Source organism: Oncorhynchus kisutch, linkage group LG30 (genome assembly GCF_002021735.2).
Source record: "Oncorhynchus kisutch isolate 150728-3 linkage group LG30, Okis_V2, whole genome shotgun sequence".
NCBI classification, from domain to species: Eukaryota; Metazoa; Chordata; class Actinopteri; order Salmoniformes; family Salmonidae; genus Oncorhynchus; species Oncorhynchus kisutch.
The window spans coordinates 35,510,454-35,535,283 of NC_034203.2; the positions used below are offsets into that span (position 1 = coordinate 35,510,454).

The 24,830-nt window shown below is 40.8% G+C and overlaps 2 protein-coding genes and 1 long non-coding RNA gene across 8 annotated transcripts in view; all 3 read right to left on the bottom strand.

Annotated features, from left to right (window-relative positions):
- Positions 1 to 7,573: 7,573 nt before the first annotated feature.
- uqcr11 (ubiquinol-cytochrome c reductase, complex III subunit XI) lies at positions 7,574 to 11,505 on the bottom strand. Its single transcript, XM_020467141.2, has 3 exons — positions 11,374 to 11,505; positions 10,696 to 10,836; positions 7,574 to 8,299 (listed from the first exon to the last, which is right to left on the bottom strand). Exons 1-2 carry the CDS (start codon positions 11,421 to 11,423, stop codon positions 10,716 to 10,718), a joined length of 171 nt encoding a protein of 56 aa, XP_020322730.1. The 5' UTR covers positions 11,424 to 11,505; the 3' UTR covers positions 7,574 to 8,299; positions 10,696 to 10,715.
- Positions 11,506 to 19,865: 8,360 nt separating this feature from the next.
- The window catches only part of tcf3a (transcription factor 3a), a 38,806-nt gene continuing 33,841 nt past the window's right edge, over positions 19,866 to 24,830 (bottom strand). For all 6 annotated transcript variants that reach the window (XM_020467036.2, XM_020467037.2, XM_031809729.1 and 3 more), the window contains 2 exons: positions 23,462 to 23,608; positions 19,866 to 22,924 (listed from right to left, as the gene is read on the bottom strand). In XM_020467036.2, the coding sequence (XP_020322625.1) occupies positions 23,469 to 23,608 (140 nt within the window). In that variant the 3' untranslated portion in view covers positions 19,866 to 22,924; positions 23,462 to 23,468. The remainder of the gene's footprint in view (positions 22,925 to 23,461; positions 23,609 to 24,830) is intronic.
- On the bottom strand, positions 23,713 to 24,827 carry LOC109874956 (uncharacterized). The gene is made up of 2 exons (XR_002252766.2): positions 24,327 to 24,827; positions 23,713 to 24,079 (listed from the first exon to the last, which is right to left on the bottom strand). It is a non-coding gene; the product is annotated as an uncharacterized LOC109874956 (long non-coding RNA).

The window sequence follows — 24,830 nt, forward strand, 5'->3', positions numbered from 1 at the left end:
ACTTTCACTACTGCCTCATGTCATGAATATGCATAGCCATATGCAGTGCCACCGACGCGGCCCGCTACCAACAACTGTGGGCTCTCCTTCTCCGTGGCCGAAGTGAGTAAAACATTTAAACGTGTTAACCCTAGCAAGGCTGCCGGCCCACACGGTATCCCTAGCCACGCCCTCAGAGCATGCGCAGACCAGCTGGCAGGTGTTTAGAGCATATTCAATCGCTCCCTATCCCAGTCTGCTGTCCCCACATGCTTCAAGATGGCCACCATGGTTCCTGTACCCATGAAGGCAAAGGTAACTTAACGACTAGTGTAACAGTATAACTTTAGACCGTCACCTCGCCCATACCTGGGCGCGAACCAGGGACCCTCTGCACACATCAACAACAGTCACCCATGAAGCATCATTACCCATCGCTCCACAAAAGCCACAGCCCTTGCAGAGCAAGGGGAACCACTACTTCAAGGTCTCAGAGCAAGTGAAGTCACCGATTGAAACGCTATTTAGCGCGCACCACCGCTAACTAGTTCACATCCGTTACACTCACCCCCCTTTTGACCTTCCTCTTTTTCCGCAACAACCAGTGATCCGGGTCAACAGCATCAATGTAACAGTAACTTTAGACCGTCCCCTCACCCATACCCGGGCGCGAACCAGGGACCCTCTGCACACATCAACAACAGTAACCCACGAAGCATCGTTACCCATCGCTCCACAAAAGCAGAGCAAGGGGAACTAGTCAAGGAACATATCCCCTCTACCTTACCTGCCACACTAGACCCACTTCAATTTGCTTACTGCCCTATCCCATCTGGAAAAGAGGAATACCTATGTAAGGGAAGTCCCCCCTGAAATGGACAAAAATGAATGGCAAATCATTGGCATCGGACAAAGCATATACACATTGGTCAATACCACCCAATTCGGCGTTTATTCATGCAAAGTTGATGGCAAATGTCATATGGCTATTGCCAGTTGTAACACTTCAAAAATCCAACAGGGGGCGAGTGCGCTCCACCGTGGCTTTTCATATTGGAAATGGACCTCAAGTCAACATCCAAAAGCAAAATTTTGAAAAGAAGATTTTTTGGTCAAGAATTATCACCCCTTAAAAAAGTGCTTTCTGCTTTCTTTTTTTCTTTTTTACATGCGCATAAGAAATATGTTTTGTCCATTTGCAATATGATTTCATAGGAAGTCAAAAGTCGAAAATGTGAACTTTTTTTAAAAACTTATCACCCTCGTAAAAAAGTGCTTTCTGGACCGTTTTTCGAAATTGTTTCGATTTTATGTCAATTCATCATGTGTAAGAACTATATGAATATACATTTGTAAAATTGTATTATAATAATTTTTTTAAAACTTGTGCATAAGGAATATGATTTGTCCATTTGCAATATGATTTCATAGGAAGTCAAAAGTAACTTTTTTTGGGGCCAAATACCATAAGAAATTTAACATGCTCAAAAATCCTGCAGAAATGCAAAATTGACTGGCCAGATGAACTCGGGATGGCCTGGCAGTGATAGTTGCTCCTTTCCATCGCTCATTGTGTTGACTTCATCATGTCCATTTTGTGATGTTTTTTCACTGTTGAATCATATTGCAAGTGTACGGGCAATCCTGCAGGAATGTGAAATTGACCGGGATGGCTGGGCAGTGATTCTGGTTAATCTCAGTCGCTCGTTAGGGTTGATTTCAGAATGTCACTTTGGTGATGGTACCTCACTGTTTAAACATATTGCAAATGGACAAGAGTCACCAGCAAGTCACCGTCCGTCAGTCAATTAGATATCATTCTGACACCAAACTGATACAAACTGACACCAAACTCACTTTTTCCAACTCGTTTAGTAGCCAACTATCACATACTTCAGAGCTGGCCCAAAATTCACAACGCCTTCGGTTCAAACCATAAAAAAAAACATAAAACACGTAGTTACGTTCTAGCTGCAGGTCCATTTCTTATGTTATGTGTAGGCCTAGCTGAGGCGACCCCGAATCCCAAGTTTCGGCTCGGTCGGTCATTTGGTGTCCGAGCAAAACCCTAATTGGTGCTGAAAATCCACTTTTTTCCATGACTTGCTACGGGGTCCTTGAATGAGCTATCGGACAGAAACGTTGGGGTCCGTCTCTATGGAACGAGACGGTCGCAATGCACCTAGTCTTGCGTTTCTGAGACTTTTCTAAATGTCGTCATTTTTGTAATGGTCAAAATGAATTGAAATCATTGCAAATGTACGAGGCTGTTTCTCGGTCCGAGAACCTTCTAGAGCCACCTAACTCACCACGCACTATCGACCGGAGGTCTAGAACAGGATTCTAAAGTTTCGGAACTCTATGTCTGACGGTTCTTTTTTAGCTCGAACAAAGCTAACTATTGCAGTCACTGTCTGTCTCTACGCACCCCAATACGTCCCTCCATCCAAGTTGTGTTTTAGTGTGATTTATTTTTCCTTTGAAATTTTATGGGAGAAATGACTGATTTACAGTTCATGGGGGTTGCCTAATCACATATATGAAGTTTTGGAAAGATCTGACTTTTTTAACCCCTCGAAACAGCCCAAGATACACCAATTATGGCACTTCCGGTTGGCACAGGAAGCTATAAATCAACACATATCCTCATTGGGGTATGCTTTTACAGAATCCTGAGTTTTAAGTCCTTATGTTAAGAACTGACTGATTTACACAGGTTTGAATGCACTATGTCTATCAAACTGCAGGCAGGGTATGGATAAACACTTTTAGGGTGATTTTAACCACTTCCGGTTGGTCCAGGAAGCTTAGAATCAACACAGGTAGACCTCGTAGTGGCCTGATGGACTGTCATCGAAGACAGGTTCATACGACATTCATAACCAACATAGGCTTCAGGTTGAATTTAGGGGTGCAGGCAATGTATTCCTATGGGGAGAGAAGTCAATGCAAACTCTTTGAAGTAAACACCTTCTTTTAACTATTAAGGGTTAATGCCACACGGTCAACGTTAGGCTTGCACGGATCGGGAGGACCTTAGGAACGTACCTGAGGTTGAATTGTGCTTCTCACCCTAACGGTTCTCTCACTGTCACCCAAAAACAAATGACGTTGTGGGGCATGCTTCATTTTGGGCCTACTTTTCTAATGGTCGCTGCGCTTAGACCGAGCGAGCTACGGTCAAGCGGGATATCTCGTTGAACTCGGCACGGCCTAGAGATTATGTTTATGCCATTGCATGCTCTCTGTGTCTTTGAGCACCGCACTTTATCACTCCATCCTTGCTGTGTGTGTATGTGAGAGCTTTTCTTTGACATCTGCTGGGAGAAATGACTGATTTACAGTTTAGGAGGGTTACCTAGTCACACATATGAAGTTTTGGAGAGATGTGACTTTTCTAACCCTTCAAAACAGACAGTGTGACCCAATTAAAGGCACTTCCGGTTGGCACAGGAAGCTATAAGTAAACACATGTGTTGATTGACATAGAAACTTACAGAATCCTGAGTTTTAAGTCTTTAAGTTAAGAATTGACTGATCTACGATCTACACAGGGTTGAATGTAGTCATTTTCACCTTTTGAAGGTTATGTACATCAAAACACCTTTTGGGTTAATTTAACCACTTCCGTTTGCTTCAGGAAGCTTAGAAATTGCACAGGTAGACCTCATAGTGGTCTGATGGACTGTCATAGAAGACAGGTTCATAAGGCATTCATAACCCACATAGGCTTCAGGTTGAATTTAGGGGTGCAGGCAATGTATTCCTATGGGGAGAGAAGTCAATGCAAACTCTTTGAAGTAAACACCTTCTTTTAACTATTGTTAATGCCACACGGTCAACGTTAGGCTTGCACGGATCGGGAGGACCTCAGGTACGTTCCTGAGGTTGAATTGTGCTTCTCACCTTAACGGTTCTCTCACTGTCACCCAAAAGCAAATGACATTGAGGGCCAGCCTTCATTTTGGGCCTACTTTTCTAATGGTCGCTGTGCTTAGACCGAGCGAGCTACGGTCAAGTGGGGCATCTTGTTGAACTAGGCACGGCCTAGAGAATATGGAAATGCCATTGTAGGCTTTGTGTGTCTTTAAGCACCGCACTTTGTCACTCCATCCTTGCTGTGTGTGTGTGTTTCTGTGTGTGTGTGTGTGAGAGAGAGCTTTTCTTTGACATCTGTTGGGAGAAATGACTGGCTTACAGTTTATGGGGGTTGCCTAATCACACATATGAAGTTTTGAAAAGATCTGACCTTTTTAACCCTTGGAAACTGCCACTGTGACACCATTTAAGGCACTTCCGGTTGGCACAGGAAGCTATAAATAAACTCATATCCTGATTGAGGTATGCCTTTACATAATCCTGAGTTTTAAGTATTTTCCTTAAGAACTGAGTTATTTACGGAGGGTTTAGTGAGTGTGTGTTATTTCAGAAAATCATAGAAAATCACAGAAATCTCGCAGAGCTCCGCAGCACACTTTAAAAAGATTCGTAAGAACACCCTGCAACTGGATCTGTAACCATTGAAAAAAAAAAAACCTATCCGTGAACATCACCAATCTGTCGTTGTACGATTTCTCTTAAATGACGATAGATAAATGGCTGTTTTTTTTTTTATTGACACCGGAGGCTCCTTGACTTTGACGTGAAGTGGAAAAATAATTTCTCTATTTTCATTTTGGACCTTTAATCCCAGATAAATGGCCATAACTCAAAAACCGTTGAGGCCTAGACGCCATCTTGTTCGGGGCCAACTGCCCGTTATGCCAAACCTACGCTCACCGAGTTTCGGCTTCGAAATATTTTCAGTTTTCGAGATAAGGCCCCGTCGTGAATCGTGATGTTTTGTCCAATAGCAATATGATTGCTTATGCCCTTTTGTGGGAATTTCCGGGACAGCGGCAAAATGACCAAAATCTTATTATTTTTGTAAAACGGAAACCGAATGTCCGACAAAGTTCATTTGATGACTTCCCGGTAGGTCCGGCCCTGCCGCTCGGCCCGACGCCGTCCGCGAATTTTACAAACGATTTCGGACGTCTAGTAAGGGACCGTACATTTCCAATATGGACTTTCTCACTAACCATACGGCACCTGCCGAAATCTTCCCTTAAGGTATGTAAGAATGCTGTTTATTGACTGTAGCTCAGCATTCAACACCACAGTACCCTCCAAGCTCATCATTAAGCTCGAGGCCCTGGGTCTGAACCCCACCCCATTGTGTCAAGAAGCAGTGTGGCTTGGTTGGGTTGTGTTTCGGAGGACGCACAGATCTCGACCTTTGCCTCTCCCGAGTCCGTATGGGAGTTGCAGCAATGAGACCAGACTAACTACCAATTGGAAACCATGAAATTGGGGAGAAAAGGGGGTCAATTAAAAAGTACATTATTTTCCTTCAGGGATGTAGTGAAATAAAAGTTATCAAAAATATAAATAGTTAAGTACAGATACCACAAGCTACTTAATTAGCACTTTGAAGTATTTATACTGAAGTACTTAACACCATTGGCATGAGGCTAGTAGCACAGCATCTCTCTCTCCATTGAATACAGGTGGGTCAAGTCAACCACCCCCAAATATTCAAAAGGAATACAATAATGAGATGTATCCACCAATCCAAAAGAAGCACAGGCGGGAGCTAGACCGCCCTCCATGCAGCTACAGTGCCTTGCGAAAGTATTTGGCCCCCTTGAACTTTGCGACCTTTTGCCACATTTCAGGCTTCAAACAAAGATATAAAACTGTATTTTTTTGTGAAGAATCAACAACAAGTGGGACACAGTCATGAAGTGGAACGACATTTATTGGATATTTCAAACTTTTTTAACAAATCAAAAACTGAAAAATTGGGCGCGCAAAATTATTCAGCCCCTTTACTTTCAGTGCAGCAAACTCTCTCCAGAAGTTCAGTGAGGATCTCTGAATGATCCAATGTTGACCTAAATGACTAATGATGATAAATACAATCCACCTGTGTGTAATCAAGTCTCCGTATAAATGCACCTGCACTGTGATAGTCTCAGAGGTCCGTTAAAAGCGCAGAGAGCATCATGAAGAACAAGGAACACACCAGGCAGGTCCGAGATACTGTTGTGAAGAAGTTTAAAGCCGGATTTGGATACAGAACGATTTCCCAAGCTTTAAACATCCCAAGGAGCACTGTGCAAGCGATAATATTGAAATGGAAGGAGTATCAGACCACTGCAAATCTACCAAGACCTGGCCGTCCCTCTAAACTTTCAGCTCATACAAGGAGAAGACTGATCAGAGATGCAGCCAAGAGGCCCATGATCACTCTGGATAAACTGCAGAGATCTACAGCTGAGGTGGGAGACTCTGTCCATAGGACAACAATCAGTCATATATTGCACAAATCTGGCCTTTATGGAAGAGTGGCAAGAAGAAAGCCATTTCTTAAAGATATCCATAAAAAGTGTCGTTTAAAGTTTGCCACAAGCCACCTGGGAGACACACCAAACATGTGGAAGAAGGTGCTCTGGTCAGATGAAACCAAAATTGAACTTCTTGGCAACAATGCAAAACGTTATGTTTGGCGTAAAAGCAACACAGCTCATCAACCCTGAACACACCATCCCCACTGTCAAACATGGTGGTGGCAGCATCATGGTTTGGGCCTGCTTTTCTTCAGCAGGGACAGCGAAGATGGTTAAAATTGATGGGAAGATGGATGGAGCCAAATACAGGACCATTCTGGAAGAAAACCTGATGGAGTCTGCAAAAGACCTGAGACTGGGACAGAGATTTGTCTTCCAACAAGACAATGATTCAAAACATAAAGCAAAATCTACAATGGAATGGTTCAAAAAGAAACATATCCAGGTGTTAGAATGGCCAAGTCAAAGTCCAGACCTGAATCCAATCGAGAATCTGTGGAAAGAACTGAAAACTGCTGTTCACAAATGCTCTCCATCCAACCTCACTGAGCTCGAGCTGTTTTGCAAGGAGGAATGGGAAAAAATGTCAGTCTCTCGATGTGCAAAACTGATAGACATACCCCAAGCGACTTACAGCTGTAATCGCAGCAAAAGGTGGCGCTACAAAGTATTAACAGAATAATTTTGCACGCCCAATTTTTCTGTTTTTGATTTGTTAAAAAAGTTTGAAATATCCAACAAATGTCGTTCCACTTCATGATTGTGTCCCACTTGTTGTTGATTCTTCACCAAAAAAATACAGTTTTATATCTTTATGTTTGAAGCCTGAAATGTGGCAAAAGGTCGCAAAGTTCAAGGGGGCCGAATACTTTCGCAAGGCACTGTATGTGGACGACTCCCATTGTTAGGGCAGAGACATGCATCATGTCAGTATATCCATAATCTTTGCCTATGGTGTTTAGATACTCGTAAAGTTACTCCGCCAAGCTACACCACTTACTGTGGACAGCAATTAATCCACTAGTTCCAACTGCAGTTCAGTCGACGAGATTTAATGAAGTCTTGTGATCAGTTGAGTTTTTTTTAAATGTTGTAATCTACCTTTGTTTAGCTGTGTGTTTATACATAATTCTTTAGATTTCTCACACTAAAGAAATCAGACCAAACTAGATTTACAAAAACATGAACGTTTTCCAGAAAACAAAGGTTACATTACTCGTTTTATTATGTTTTCCCCCATTATCATCACAAGATTGTGGATAGATTTCAAATGGCTAGGGAAAAACACCAGACACAATTTTGTACACTTAATTTGATTAAAACAATCATGATCATTAAAAAGTTGGACAAAGGAGGTCCAAGAAAACAAGCAGAGTACCAAAAAGGTTGTGCATTGAACCAAACTACATGGTTGTCATGCCAACAGTTTAGAAGCAGAAACAGACTACCAGTAGTAGCCAGGCTACACTGAAACGATAATGGTTGATACAGTGAACCAAGAGCAAAGGGAAAAACAGAGACTGTATGATTTTAGGTTCATAGCCCTCGCTCTGGAAAATCAAACAACGTTAAAACCAGTGCGAAACAATTAAGTTAACTGACCCTGAAAAGTAGAATTTCACTCTAAGCTTTAAAATGACAACAGAATTCAATCAAACAAAAAGGGAATAAACATTATGTTAGTCTCAATACATGCATTTCTATTTCCTCCATATCATTCCATTGGCTGAGCAATTACCAAAAAAGACTAAATGCACAACACTGTTACTTCAAAATCAGGATGAAAAGTCCATTTAAAATGATTGAAAAAGGTGAAAGCACAGTGTTCCTCTTCTCTTTGTCCTGGGGTGGAGTTGAGTCATGGTGCCTGATGGTCTGTTCACACTCTCTCCATCGCTCTCGGCCTGTTTCTGACAGCACAGATTGACCTACAGGCAAAAAGATTGGGTGGATGTCACAGTCTCCACTTAATACTTTAAAGGACTTTCCAAATCAACCCGACATGGAGGATCTGAGATGAAAATTCAACATTTAAATCCAAAGGGCAAGGGAGAGTTATCATCCTATAGGGAGACGACACTATTGTCCTTCTCTCAAGAAGCTGGCTCATGTGCAAACCCCTAGTTGGCTTCAATAACACCACTGCCAGCAATGTTGTGATTGAAGACAACAGCCAGGGCCTAAAGCAGCAATTAGCCCTTGACCATGGCTCAGTTCCAATACATCACACATAAGAGTCATTGGACGAAGATGTCGTCTGTAGGGGGGAGTTTTGTTAAGAGCCGCGATGCTCGGTCTGAACATTAACACGCATCATTTGCGGTACGGTTTTGGAATCATAAGGACCTTATCATAAAAATCATAACATTCAATACAAATTGATACACACCTTTAGGGTTCCCACATGGCCATATTTCCATGTTACAACACTAGTTTAAGAAAAAAAAAGATGCTAATTAGCCATCTGCGTCGCCAAACACCAGTGTGTAAACACAACAAATGTGTTGTCACTGGGAAAAAATACTGTCAGCTGCAACTGTTTTAAAACCGGTTAGAAGAGTAAGTGTGTATTTAGCATTTGATATTTTGATGTGAGATGGAGGGTTTTATGTTTCTTGAACCGTAACGCAAGAGATTCAATTCACATTTAGATGGAGTATTTGTCTGTTTTGGCTTCAAGCCAATTATCCCTTTAAACAGAACATGTAAGGTCCTTGGACTAAGGAATAACTTCAGGCTCATTTAGTCCAATATTGGGCTAATAAGCAGTTGAAACAATAAGGGAGTTTGATTTAGATCCCTGGGCTATGGCCTGTGACGTGAATGGGACAAAAAAAAGAGAGAGGGGTGCCCTTCTCAAATCAAACAGTCATGTTGTCATCAAGGAAAACATCACTTTTCCATAAAATAGATAAACTATTTCAACTAAATTTCAAACTAGTATTCATTGGGAAGGCAGATAAAGCCTTATCAAAATCAATCACTTTTGCATGTGAAACAACAGAATCCTACTCATTACTCCACATGTTTAACCTACGACACGTTTGCTTTGAGATGACTTCGCCGTCAGGCAAAGCAGGGCACCTGGCTCACACATGGGAGGCAGCCCGGTCCCAAAACCAATGCAATCAACGCTAACCCGGTTCACCCGGGGCATTAATCGAATCCACTCAACAACAAAGCGTACTCCTGGCGCGTTTCAGTAAAAAGCTGAATGGATGGGGCTGTAGAAATGTAACCACTCAAATTTATGGAGTTATAAATGCAAGGCTTGACAATCCAATGATATAAAAATTATAGTTCTACCCATGTTGAGGCTATATATTGTTTACAAACATTGGAGTAAAACAAGCTTATATTTTGGGTTTGGGAATGGCACGTAAAATGTTGCTAAGGACAACAAAGGAGCCTGGTTGGCTGACTGTCCTTTGGTGTTCAAAGTAAAGATCTACGAGCGATTCCAAAATGGCTGCTGTGGCTTCTGCTACCTAGCATGAGGACAAAAAGGCTGTTTAAAAACTAGCAATACTTCAAATATTCTCTATTTGTCAGTAGGGATAATTAGGAGTACAGCGACATCTTCCATCCCTAAATTGAGGTTCATTTTCAAGCCATATCCCGCAGGGTGGGTATGATTTGTGGAACGTTCCAAAAACTTCGTAAAGTACAAGGTTGCCAACAAATGCATAAAATGTTTCATGATCAATTCACCTAGCTAATTTCCTGTCGAATAGGCATCTACTCACCACATAGCTTATTCTTAATGCTTGTCCATATGCTACCAGAGTGAGGGCAGACATTTTTTGGAATAAACATGGTGAGTGAAAGAAATAGCCCACACCCTACCCAGTATCTTATTCTGCCGCTATACAACTTTGTATGCGTCATTTGTTGGCAGCCTTGTTATTTACGAAGTATTTGGAACAGATTCCTGTTGGAACGTTCAAAAAATTATACCCACCCTATCCCGCGCAGGCAGCCAAGCATTCCGACCTATAGGGAGATATACTGACTGTGACCTACTGGTCGGAACTATTCTAGCTAGGTATGACAATCTGTCGCAGAGACACCCTGTAAAAACAGGCAGGGGTGGACTGGGACCAGAAATCAGCCCTCGCATTCCTTCGAGACCTCACACTGGACTATTTTTCCCCCCTTGAGGCCCCCATTATTAGCCAGATAATTATATTTTTGCCCCAAAAAATCAAGTCAGCTAGACCCACTGGGCTAAAAATGGACCAGTCCACCCCTAAAAAAAAAGTCAAGCAGACCTCTTTTGTAGAGAGCATACCCTTACTGTGATGCTATGTGCACATTTACTCACCTTCAGCCACAGAAAAGCCTCTAGTCATCGTTCTTGAATTTGCCGCTGACGTACGGTACATAATCCAAGATCAAGCGCCAGTCAGTGAAGTGTACCAATGCCACCCCTCCAACTGAACCCCACACCGCCAACGTTGGAACCCTGCGTTGGGAGTAAAATTGAATAGGTAATTTACAATCGAGCTAGGGGATACATAGTAAGTTGCACAACTCTATGCATTTAACACAACCCCTGTGAATCAAATAGGTGCGTAGGCTATCTTAATTGACGTCATCGTCGCCGGGGAAACAGAACTTGCCTTGCTCAGGGCAGAACGTCGGATTGCGGTTACTGTCCCGACGCGCATACTGACGGCTACCTGCCGCCCCCTAGCGCTAGTTTCAGAATTAGGTAACGTTACTTAGCTAACTAGTTCTCCAATTGATCAAAGTCGGGTCGGTGTTTCTGGTTCACGGCATTGGCAACCTTCTACGGGTCAATGCTGCCGTTATTAACTAGCTTTGCTACCAAGCAAGGCACGCAGTAGCCAGTATGCTAGCTAGCTAACGTTTCCGGACATGACCTCAGCTAGCTAAGGGTAAAACAGACAAGGGCAAGTCAGAATAAGACATTGCATTGGAAATGTATTTGATCAAATATCAATAGCAAGATGTCAGTAAACATACGACATTATCTTACCATGTTCTCGCGATGGAAAAGTATTTCTGACCGATCAATTTACCAAGCATGTTGGAGCTGGATGTTGTTGCTAACCACCAAGGGGAAAGACCTGGGAAAACTCAGAGCGCATGCCCATTCGAAAAAGGATCCTACGCCACTTCCGTTTATTCCGGCGTTATGATACTGATGGTTAAATGCTCTACTAACAAAAAAGCTGTTAGAATTGTAAGTATATGCATGTCCCTTAAGGTCCTTGTGTAATTGTAATGTGATATTGTACCCCCTATCTCGATTGTCTATTGTTTGTAATCTATGTATGCTTGTGTTCCCTCATGTGGACACTGTGTTAACAACCCTCCAGGCAAGCTTCAATGCCATACAACTCCAATCCAAAATTAAATCTAGAATTGGCTTCCTATTTCGCAACAAAGCATCCTTCACTCATGCTGCCAAACACACCCTTGTAAAACTGACCATCCTACCAATCCTCGACTTTGGCGATGTCATTTACAAAATAGCCTCCAATACCCTACTCAACAAATTGGATGCAGTCTATCACAGTGCAATCCGTTTTGTCACCAAAGCCCCATATACTACCCACCATTGCGACCTGTACGCTCTCGTTGGCTGGCCCTCGCTTCATACTCGTCGCCAAACCCACTGGCTCCATGTCATCTACAAGACCCTGCTAGGTAAAGTCCCCCCTTATCCCAGCTCGCTGGTCACCATAGCATCTCCCACCTGTAGCACACGCTCCAGCAGGTATATCTCTCTAGTCACCCCCAAAACCAATTCTTTCTTTGGCAGCCTCTCCTTCCAGTTCTCTGCTGCCAATGACTGGAACGAACTACACAAATCTCTGAAACTGGAAACACTTATCTCCTTCACTAGCTTTAAGCACCAACTGTCAGAGCAGCTCACAGATTACTGCACCTGTACATAGCCCACCTATAATTTAGCCCAAACAACTACCTCTTTCCCAACTGTATTTAATTAATTTATTTATTTTGCTCCTTTGCACCCCATTATTTTTATTTCTACTTTGCACATTCTTCCATTGCAAAACTACCATTCCAGTGTTTTACTTGTTATATTGTATTTACTTTGCCACCATGGCCTTTTTTGCCTTTACCTCCCTTCTCACCTCATTTGCTCACATTGTATATAGACTTGTTTATACTGTATTATTGACCATATGTTTGTTTTACTCCATGTGTAACTCTGTGTCGTTGTATCTGTCGAACTGCTTTGGTTTATCTTGGCCAGGTCGCAATTGTAAATGAGAACTTGTTCTCAACTTGCCTACCTGGTTAAATAAAGGTAAAATAAAATAAAATAAATGTGCTTTATGTATTGATGTGTTATTAATAAAAAATGAAAAAAAAAATATATTTTTTAAAGATACTGATGTTTGGCCGTCACACTGTTTAGATTCTATATCACTGATAGAGTGAACATTATATGTTATCTTACCATGTTCACTTACTATGTGGATTCCTGACAGTACGTAGAGCTATACAATTTTCTGTAAAAATTGCTACAGTATTTAGCGATTAATTGTTGGTCATCTGTAATAACACCATCAATGTTTTACTTACTTGTTATTTTTAGAGTGAAATTTCTCATCTAAAGAAATAGGATGAATTCTGTTCTCCCTCCTCAATCCATTTTTTCCCGAGATCTAATAAAGGCTCCTTCTGCTTTTTATATATATATATATATATATATATATATATATATATATATATATATTATCCAGTTTATTTTGTAACTCAATTAGTTCCATCTTCTCCTCCCCCGAGAGGCCGGCTGGGGACCTCTGAGAAAGGGAAGTTATCTTAATGATCACCTTTTCCTCCTCAGCTCTTCTGGTCTTAGCAAGATTACTACCATATTTTCTAAGGTATTTGGACACCTCAAATTTAAAGAGCTCCCAGTTCTTGCAATGAGATATTTCTTCACAAGCCCTTTCCCAAAAGTGTGAGAGCAGATCTTTAACCTCAAATTGAACTATATCATTATTTAATAATGTGCTATTTAGCTTCCAGTAGGATGCTCTACCAAGGTTAGTATCAGGGGTAAATATTTTGATATCAATGTAAATGGCCCTATGGTCTGTGAGGGGAGTAGTACAAATATGGATATAATTTGGATATCATCCAAAAATCTATTCTGGATTGTCTGGAACCTGTTTTGTCACTCCAAGTGAACGATCTGTCAGTAAGATCAAACCTTTCCATAAGTATTAAACCCAAATTCTGATTGGTTGGCCTACCTTGGGGCCATCTATCAGTTGAATTATCTATAGTAATGTTAAAGTCCCCTCCTATCAATAATAACGAATTGGAAAATTTAGATAACCAATGAAGTATATGTTTCTCTATAGATTCAAGCAACTCATCATTCTCATGTTTGGTGTTGTACCCGTAGAAGTTTACAGTAATGAGTGTAATGTCATTCTAACTGATCATTCTCATGTGGCGGCAGGGTAGCCTAGTGGTTAGAGCGTTGGACTAGTGACCGGAAGGTTGCAAGTTCAAACCTCTGAGCTGACAAAGTACAAATCTGTCGTTCTGCCCCTGAACAGGCAGTTAACCCACTGTTCCTAGGCCGTCATTGAAAATAAGAATTTGTTCTTAACTGACTAAATAAAGGTAAAATAAAAACTAAGTAAAAATGTTTGGTGTAGTACCTGTGAAAGTTTACAGTAATGATTGTAATGTCATTGTAACAGATCAAGACAAATAAAGGGGTCACATTCTGAGTGTAGAATATTACCACCAAAGGTATTTTTCATTTTAGTGACACAAGCGGAGTGTTCAGATCCATGGGAGAGCCAAATATCGTTGCCCCACTGTGACCTCCAGAAGTTGGCATCAGCCGAAATTGAGTGAGACTCTTGCAAAATCTGTTCGAAATTGTTTAGCCAGCTGCTTCACATTGATTTGTAACCCCCTAGGATTAAGAGAAACTATAGACAAAAGACAAAACAACAAAGATTATATAAAAGTATAAACTGTAGTAGGATGAGTCAAAGACGTAGGAGCAGTGAACGTAAACGATAAGGAACCGAGATCTGCACCATTTAAGTCAATTTAAAGTGAAAATAGCTTATTCCATAACCTTTGAGCTAGACGTTATCCGGCTTTGAAATTCAACTCAACTGAAAATTATGTTCAAGACCAAACCAAGGGTTCTTGTAGTAAGAGAGACTAAAAACCCTATTTACTGTAATCAGGAACTATTCTGAGCAATAAAATACAAAATAATAATTTAAATAAAAGGGTACCTACTATTTTAAGTACATACGAAAACTGATCATTAAAAAAATTGAATAAAAAATGTTTGACATATAAGACCTTTTTTTGGAAATAAGTATTAATAACTAAATAGAACAATAACCGTGTAAAGTCAGAGCAGACCTGCATGCCCTTTAAAACAGTATCTTAGTTACTGTATACCCAACCCATCAAAGTTGAAGAGATTATAGAGTCTATCAAACATCTAAAGAACAACAAATCACCAGGTGCTGATGGAATTACATCAGAATTTTACAAATTATTTTCTTAACAAGTAGCTCCCTTCCTATTTGAAGTCTTTTTAGAGAGTATTAAAAACATTGTTCCCCCTCCTACAATGAGTCAGGGGTTAATAACACTGATACCTAAGCCTAAAAAAGAAGTGCTGCTCATCGATAACTGGCGTCCAATTTGTCTTCTTAATAATGGCTATAAGATTAATATCTTACTACTTGCAAAAAATGGATGCAAAAATGGATGCAATCATTGATGGCTTCATGAGGAACAGACATATTTCTAACAATGTCAGACTAGTATTAGACATACTTGACTACTCAGACCTAATAACCGAGGATAGCTTCATATTACTTTTAGATTTTTATAAAGCATTTGACACAGTAGAGCATCAGTTTCTCTTCCACTCCCTTGAGAGACTTGGCTTTGGGGATTTTTTCTGTAAGGCTATTAAGACTCTCTATGCAAATGGTAACAGCTCTATAAAATTGAAATATGGCACCTCACCTAGATTTGAGTTAAAAGAGAGGGATTAGGCAAGGTTGTCCTATCTCTCCATACCTGTTTTTATTAATGCAAATTATTTAAATAACAGCTGGTAAAGAAATTATTATAAGCCAGCTGGCTGATGATACTACACTTTTTCTGAAAGACGCTAACCAAATTCCCATATCGATCAATGTGATACAATCCTTTCCCAAAGCGTCTGGTCTATATCTTAACATTAATAAATGTGAACTCATAGCTGTCAAAGATTGTGTGACACCTTCATATTATGGTATTCCAGTAAAAGAAGAACTTACATATTTAGGCATAACCATTACTAAGGATCAGAAGTCTAGAGGCTTACTAAATTTGAACCCTCTTATTAAAAAACCCCAGAAGAATCTAAATCAATGGCTACAGAGGGACTTATCTTTAAAAGGAAGAGTCCTAATAACCAAGGCTGAAGGTATCTCTAGATTAACATGGCGCTCTATCTTTATATCGTGACAGTAAAATAAAAAAGGAGATAGACCAGATGCTTTTCAACTTTCTGTGGAGAAACCGTATCCGTTACATTAGGAAAACTGTTGAAATTGACTTTATTTTCTGGACTTTACTACTTTAAATAATACTTTTAAGATCAATTGGATAAAACAATTCCTAAGACCCACTTCCACCTGGAATTGTATTTTTAATGTCTTCTCTACTTTTGGTGGCCTTATTAACTTCATGTTGTTTTGAAATTATAATATTGACAAATTTCCAGTGAAACTTTCTGCTTTTCATCGGCAGGTTTTCTTGTCATGGTTCTTAATTTATAAACACAATTTTTCTCCACACAGATATTATATATGGAATAATCGGGATATATTGTATAAAAATACTTTTGTTTTCAGAATATTGGTTCCGAAATAATATCCTATTGGTGAGCCAACTGGTAAATGCAGTGGGGTCTTTTACTCAGTTATAAGGAATTCTTATCCCTTTACAAGTTCCCTGTAACACCTAAAGATTTTGCAATTGTTTTAGATGCCATTCCCTCAGGTGTTGCTCTGTTATTCAGGAACGTGTCAAGACCTGACCCTCAGAGCCTACCTTCCATTGACCCTGTTGACTCATCAGTAGGAAAGATTTGTTCCTCTTTTGGTCCATTCTTCAACAGAGCGATACTAACCTTGTTTCAGCAGGATGTTGTATGTCATGCCTTTGTAACGGATGTGAAACGGCAAGCTAGTTAGCGGTGGTTCGCGCTAAATAGCGTTTCAATCGGTGACGTCACTTGCTCTGAGACCTTCAAGTAGTGGTTTCTCTTGCTCTGCAAGGGCCGCGTTTTTTGTGGAGCGATGGGTAACGATGCTTAGTGGGTGACTGTTGTTGATGTGTGCAGAGGGTCCCTGGTTCGAGCACAGGTATGGGCGAGGGGACGGTTTAAGTTATACTGTTCCAACAAATCTTGTTGGAATGGACTTAATGATATCTGTTGGAAAAAAAGTTTGGATGTTGCCACACACGTACCTACTTGTTAGCAAAATGAAGGAAGTTTCCTTTAAAATTATTCATAAATATTATCCTGCCAACCACTATATGAAGAAGTTTAAGGAAAACAACTCAAATTGCTTCTTTTGTAATGACCACCCAGAAACAGTGTTGCATCTTTTTTTGCATTGTATTCATGTAAGAAAACTGTGGCAAGACATTAGTAGACTTATAATTGAACACATTTATGAAGATTTTACACTATTTCGGAGAGATGTACTGCTTGGAATCTTTACATACGATAGAAATAAGCTGAAACATTATGTAATTAATTTCATTATTCCTTTGGCCAAATTTCATATACACAAATGTACATTTACAAACTAAAAACACATTCTTACCCTAAAAAAGAAAGTGAACTGTATATTAAGACAATTAAATACTCTAACAAAAAAGCTGTTAGAATTAAGTGTATGTATGACCCTTAAGGTCCTTGTGTAATTGTAATGTGATATTGTACCCCCTGGCTCGATTGTCCATTGTATATAATCTATATATACTTGTGTTCCCTCATGTACTTTCTGTATTGATTTGTTGTTAATAATACAAATAAAAAAGATACTGATGTTAGTTTTTACCATTGTGGCTACTACAGCGCCATCTAGCAGTTGCGTCGGGGATAAATTTACAGCTGAAGAAATTTAGCAAAATAAACGAATTTAGTTAACCTGTCTCCTAACCTGCAAAAGCAGTTCCCCTAACCTGCCACGATAATTCTCATTACCTGCTACTTAAACTAAATCCCAATGCGGACAAACCATCAGTATCACCACACCGAAATCTGTGGACTGGAAATAAATTCAAATCTAGGATTAGTCAAGTATTTCATTCTCTTTGGAGTCTCAATAATATAGCTTCAGCATAGTTATAGTTGATGGAAATTGAATAAACAACTCCAGTAGCCTTCTTTCATATCCATCTTTAGACTGCAATGGAGTGCTTATATCCATATAAATAATCCTTAAAACAATGCCAGATGAGATCCCTAATACTAGGCGAGTTGAGGATTAAAATAGAACAGGTGTATTCATTCCGCAGATTGTTGCAAAACGTTTAAAATGGAAGCAAACAAAAAACTGAATTTGACCAATAGAAACTCGTTTTGCTAAGTTTGGTTCTTAAACGGTACATGGTTTCCGTAATGAATACACCCCAGGCCGTTGCATTGATGCAGATGCACGTTCTCGGCCAGGGAAAGATCCCACTATTTTTCCTTCATTAGCCTAATCCTTCCAAATGCATGGAGTGAATGAGCATGCACATCAGGGGGGAAATGTGTGGAATCACACTGTACATGCAGATCATTTTTTTCAAATACATTTCATTCAGGTTGTAAAACGACAAAATGTGGAATAAGGGGTATTAATACTTTGAATGCACTGTACAGTCATGGCCAAAAGTTGAGAATGACACAAATATTAATTTTCAAAGTCTGCTGCCTCAGTTATGGCATATACTCTAGAATGTTATGAAGAGTGATCAGATTAATTGCAAAGTCCCTCTTTGCCATGCAAATGAACTGAATCCCCCCAAAACATTTCCACTGCATATCAGCCCTGCCACAAAAGGACCAGCTGACATCATGTCAGTGATTCACTCATTAACACAGGTGTGAGTGTTGACAAGGATAAGGCTGGAGATCACTGTCATGCTGATCGAGTTTGAATAACAAACTGGAAGCTTCAGAAGGAGGGTGGTGCTTGGAATCATTGTTCTTCCTCTGCCAACCATGGTTACCTGCAAGGAAACACGTGCCGTCATCATTGCTTTGCACAAAAAGGGCTTCACAGGCAAGGATATTGGTGCTAGTAAGATTGCACCTAAATCAACCATTTATCGGATCATCAAGAACTTCAAGAAGAGCGGTTCAATTGTTGTGAACGCTTCAGGGAGCCCAAGAAAGTCCAGCAAGCTCCAGGACCGTCTCCTAAAGTTGATTCAGCTGCGGAATCAGGGCACCACCAGTACAGAGCTTGCTCAGGAATGGCAGCAGGCAGGTGTGAGTGCCGCTGCATGCACAGTGAGGTAAAGACTTTGAGGATGGCCTGGTGTCAAGAAGGGCAGGAAAGAAGCCACTTCTCTCCAGGAAAAACATCAGGGACAGACTGATATTCTACAAAAGGTACAGGGATTGGACTACTGAGAACTGGGGTAAAGTCATTTTCTCTGATGAATCCCCTTTCCGATTGTTTGGGCATCCGGAAAAAAGCTTGTCCGGAGAAGACTAGGTGAGCGCTACCATCAGTCCTGTGTCAACAGAAAAGCATCCCGAGACCATTCATGTGTGGGGTTGCTTCTCAGCCAAGGGAGTGGGCTCACTCACAATTTTGCCTTAGAACACAGCCATGAATAAAAGAATGGTACCAACACATCCTCCTAGAGCAACTTCTCCCAACCATCCAGGAACAGTTTGGTGATGAACAATGCCTTTTCCAGTATGATGGAGCACCTTGCCATAAGGCAACAGTGATAACTAAGTGGCTCGGGGAACAAAACATAGATTATTTGGGTCCATGACCAGGAAAATTCCCAGACCTTAATCCCATTGAGAACTTGTGGTCAATCCTCAAGAGGCGGGTGGACACACAAAAACCCCAAAACTCAGACAACCTCCAAGCATTGATTATGCAAGAATGGGCTGCCATCAGTCAGGATGTGGCCCATAAGTTAATTGACAGCATGCCAGGGCAGATTGCAGAGGTCTTGAAAAAGAAGGGTCAACACTGCAAATATTGACTCTTTGCATCGACTTCATGTAATTGTCAATAAAAGCCTTTGACACCTATGAAATGCTTGTAATTATACTTCAGTATTCCCTGGTTACATCTGACAAAAATATCTAAAGACACTGAAGCAGCAAACTTCGTGAAAATTAATGTGTCATTCTCATAACTTTTGGCCACAACTGTACATGGACTATTGTTTCAATACACACAAAATGAGCCAAGAATCTTATCATGTTTTCAACCCTTTATTACAATGTTTTTGTTTCTCATTTAGGTATACAAGCTCAAAAAGACAGACATTGAAAAAAAGGTATATTTCTGTTAAAAATGGCACATTTATTGCTACATTACTGTTATATACATGACAGTTCTCAATATCTACTTTATATATATATATATATTTATATATATATATATATATATATATAAATAAAAATAGGAAACTGGAGGCACTTTGAGGACAAATGGATTCTGTCCCCAATGTAAGAGCGACAGTTGGTTTTGTAGCAGTGTGACCGTCTGTTGAAGGGGGCAGAGATTGGCAGACCATGAGACCGCTGGCAAAATACTAGTTGTGCGTTTTGACAAGGGAAGTTAAGGATACTGTACTCAACATTTGCAGTTCAACATTAACAAAAATGAACACAAATAACATCAGCAATGTTCAGTTTTTCAGATCATTAAAAATAATAATCCCAAAACAATGTGTCTTCTGTGAGACAGAAGAACCAATGGCAGCTTAGGGTTGTCATCTGGAGCATGGTTATTATGAAAGACAAACAGGCCAAACTGAGAAAAATACTGTTGCAATTCAGTATCACTCTGCAGGGAAAAATACTGTTTAGTTGATCTCTATAACATCAACGGGCCAGGTCTTGTATAGGTACATACTGAACATGTCAATTTCACATTTTTCATATCAAAACAAAAATGTCTCTGCCCTAGTTAATAGAAAACAAAGTTGAGAATGTTGAAGAAAACAACAATTAAGGATGGATATGGTACTCTGAGTGTTGTCTAAATCATAAATGTTTTATACGGAAGATAACAGGTCTGGGAACACTCATTTCCATTCAATTCTAGAAACTGGTAATAGGGCTCAGGAAATCAAAGTGGACTCAGTTCAGGGATGCCCATCACTGAGAAACAGAGGAAAAGGGTCAAAAACATTACTTTATATATGTACTGAAACACTTCCCTCCCATGTCAATCGTCTATATCTGTAAAAGGTTCTCTTGGAAAGCCACGCATGCAGTGACAATCACAGTGAAGTTTCAACAGTGACATTTTCAGGCCTGGTGAGTAACTACTAAGAATGATACCAAAGTCCAAAACCTAGCAAGCTGAAAAGGATTGCCATAAAATGAAACTGGTATGAAAAACGTAACACGTTGTTCCTTTTTCAACAATATCAGAGTTTGCACTTAAATGTTTGAGTGACAAAGCTTGCCAATACTTTGACATATCCTTTGATAGTAAGTGTGAAATAGTAACTGGTTTAAATGATTTATACAGACCATCTCCAAATGACCTGTACTTCCAAAATAGTTGGTGGATGTTCTAGCCATATTAGGAGTGTTGGCGTTTACTACTTTCACCCCTTAGCAACTGGCACTTCTTGCTTTTGTCATCATAAAAAAAGAGATTACTACGTTTGGGATGGAAAAAGAGATAGTTTGTTCCTGGCATCTAAAATGAGTTCTTACATTTAAACAAGGTAAACAAAAATAAATGCAATCCAAAAGAAAACTCATACAGCTATATTACAAAGTAAAAAATAAAAATAACATCACTTCTACAAAAAGGAGGATCCTTACAGACTTTATAAATTGTTCAAAACGCCCAATGCTTCCTGTAATTTTAAGGAACAAAAAATGTTGTCCATAGATGGCAGTTGAACGCATTCAAGGGAAGATCGCTATGATATTTCAGGACCAACGCTACAAAAATCAACCCTCTTGAAGTACAACCATTATTCCTTCCATACTCGTCGAAATAACTGTAGTCTACTTAAAAAAACAGACATTTCCCTATGTCGTACATAAAATCTTTAAGTACACATGACCTGGCCATGTAGGTTTGCCTTGCCAACTGATGACACTTGCTCCACAAACATGAAGAGAAAGAAATGAAGGCAGGTGGTTGACTCAGTTTGGGGCAGAGGGTACTGACCATGCATCCACATGGCCTGGCTGAAATGGACACAGAACAGGAGGGGTAAGGGAGTGGCAGTGGAGGGGGAGAGGCTTGCTCTGGTTTAGAGAACACACACACTTCCTGCATGTTTCAGTCCAATCTCCCCAAGTCTGAGTGAGGAAGTCTTGAGATGACAGTGTGATCCTGTTGAAAAGTAGGTGAACAGGAAGTGGTTCTCAGCTAGTAGCGAGTCATGACCTGTCCTGGGTCTCTGTACATGTTGGTGGGTGGGGACATCTTCACTGGGAGTGCTTCCACTCCACCCATGGCAGTAGCAACAGATGAAGAGGACAAAAATGGAAGGCTTGTAGGATTCCTGGATCAAATAAATACCCACCATACAAATCCTTCAGACAGGCCTGTGTCAGCCCTTACGAGGGCAGAAACTTTTTAAAATCATTGTGCTATATAACAGCACTCTGCCTGACGATTGAATAAGTGTCCCTTCATCACTATGACTGTCCAGTCTTTTACATTCTGGTGGGGTGGCTGGATACCTCAAACTGTACTGTGTTTCAGCCTTTTGAGAAAAAAAATGGTGGGGATGACGACGATTCTAACTCTCCCAAGCCTTGGCGTTATGCATGTATATCAGGCACATAGTTACTCACAGGTTAGATTCTGGTGTCACCTTTGCTTGTAATGAAACTATGACCTTTTCAGGTGGGAATGGCAGATGACTACCCAAAGGACACAAAATCCTGTTGCTCACATGAGCAATTGATCCAAAAATACTATTTGATCCAAACAAATTTTGCTCCCAACATGTAAAGCAACTTCTCAAAATGTCTTACAAAAACATGACCATTAGGCAGAAAATCATTGCGTTTAAATTTCCTCTTTCTGTGGCCCAGTCTCTCCTTGGAGATCAGGGTGTGTTTACTGTAAATATTCTTCAAAACTCTGGTGTATAGGGGTGTTCATGGTCAGGAATGTGGCCACTGGCTTTGTCAGTTGTGTGTGTGTGTGTGTGTATGCGCTTCTCCACTATATGTGCTATATCGAGAGCGCACCTTTGTGGATTGACGCCCACTGAGATGCATAATAAGACAATAAGGCCACGTCTTCTAAGAGCTGTACAATCAACAGGAGCTGGAAGACAAACAAGGATCGTTATATTACACGTCTTTCTGCCATTGAAATCCACTGAAGTCCAAAACAATGTAACATTTTTTAATGCATATTAAAATACATTCTTGGGATGGAAAAGAACTTTCAGTGTACACTTGTAAAGATAGCGTAGACAATAGCTTTATATATTGTTTTTATAATAATCTTTGAGAACTAAATCACCAAAATAAAAGCTAGACAGTCAGGAGAATTAAATTCCCCCAAACAATGAATTTAGTAGTAATGATTTTGTTATTATGTTTGAGCAAAAGAACACAGCATTAGCTATGGCATAACTTGAAGGAAATAGGCTTAGAATTCAAATGTCTTTACACCACCAATATGTTTAGAGGTGTGGCCTCTAAAAATGTCAAATTCAGACGGGCTGACCATGCTTATTTCCATGTCCCCTGCCACACCCACCACCTATCCCCCCTTTTGATCCAGAAAAATAAATGTTATGCTCACGCATGCCACAACAATACATAGGGTATTGATAGTTACAGTATGACAGCTTACCTGGGTGTTACATATGGTTCACAGAGTTGTGTCCATCGCCGCCTAACCCGGGGTGCCCCCCTCCCATCTGCATCTGGGGGTCCACCCCCGAAACCTTCTCTTCCTCCCTCCGCTTCAGACACGCTGCCTTGGGGTTCAGGTTACGCTCTTTAGGAAGAGGAGACACGGAATCACAGGGGAGAAGTGGATCTATAGGTTCAGGTAAACTGATGGTGAGCACAAGACAATAGTCAAAGATGGACGCAAGGGGCTTTAACATCAGGTTTCACAGATTCTAGTAAACCGAGAAGGGCTTGGGAGGTTAGGCTTATCTACGAACGAGAGATGTTAAAAACAAAAAGACAGGGAGATGCGACAGGCACGGAAGGTATGATTAAGGTGTAAATGCCGCAATATTCTAGATATGAAACAAAATAGAAAAATATATCAATTGGAAAATCATGGAGAACAAAAGACCAAACAAAGAGGAGACAGCTGGACAGAACAGAGGAACGGCCAGACGGCAGCAGTGAGGTCACTAAGTGTTTGGCAGAGGTGAAGCCCCTCCTCTTCCCCATCTCTTTTCGGGTTGGGTTTGGTAAGGAATCCTTTGAGCTACAGGGAAGCCATACCTCAGACCTGTTTCTCCAGGCCCAGTATTAAGAGCTAGTTGGCTGGGTGGTACTGGATCATTTCCTAAAGGGAATCCTACCTCAGACCTGTTTCTCCAGGCCCAGTATTAAGAGCTAGTTGGCTGGGTGGGGGTGGTAATGGATCATTTCCTAAAGGGAAGCCATACCTCAGACCTGTTTCTCCAGGCCCAGTATTAAGAGCTAGTTGGCTGGGGGGTACTGGATCATTTCCTAAAGGGAAGCCTACCTCAGACCTGTTTCTCCAGGCCCAGTATTAAGAGCTAGTTGGCTGGGTGGTACTGGATCATTTCCTAAAGGGAAGCCTACCTCAGACCTGTTTCTCCAGGCCCAGTATTAAGAGCTAGTTGGCTGGGTGGGGGTGGTACTGGATCATTTCCTAAAGGGAAGCCTACCTCAGACCTGCTTCTCCAGGCCCAGTATTAAGAGCTAGTTGGCTGGGTGGTACTGGATCATTTCCTAAAGGGAAGCCTACCTCAGACCTGTTTCTCCAGGCCCAGTATTAAGAGCTAGTTGGCTGGGTGGGGGTGGTACTGGATAATTTCCTAAAGGGAAGCCTACCTCAGACCTGCTTCTCCAGGCCCAGTATTAAGAGCTAGATGGCTGGGTGGTACTGGATCTATTCCTAAAAGGGGGCCTACCTCAGATCTCAAGGTCCAATATGAACCCTTTCAATGCCATGCTAGTTGAGTGATAGTTGGCTGGGTGGAGGGTACTGGATAATTTCCTAAAAGGAGGCC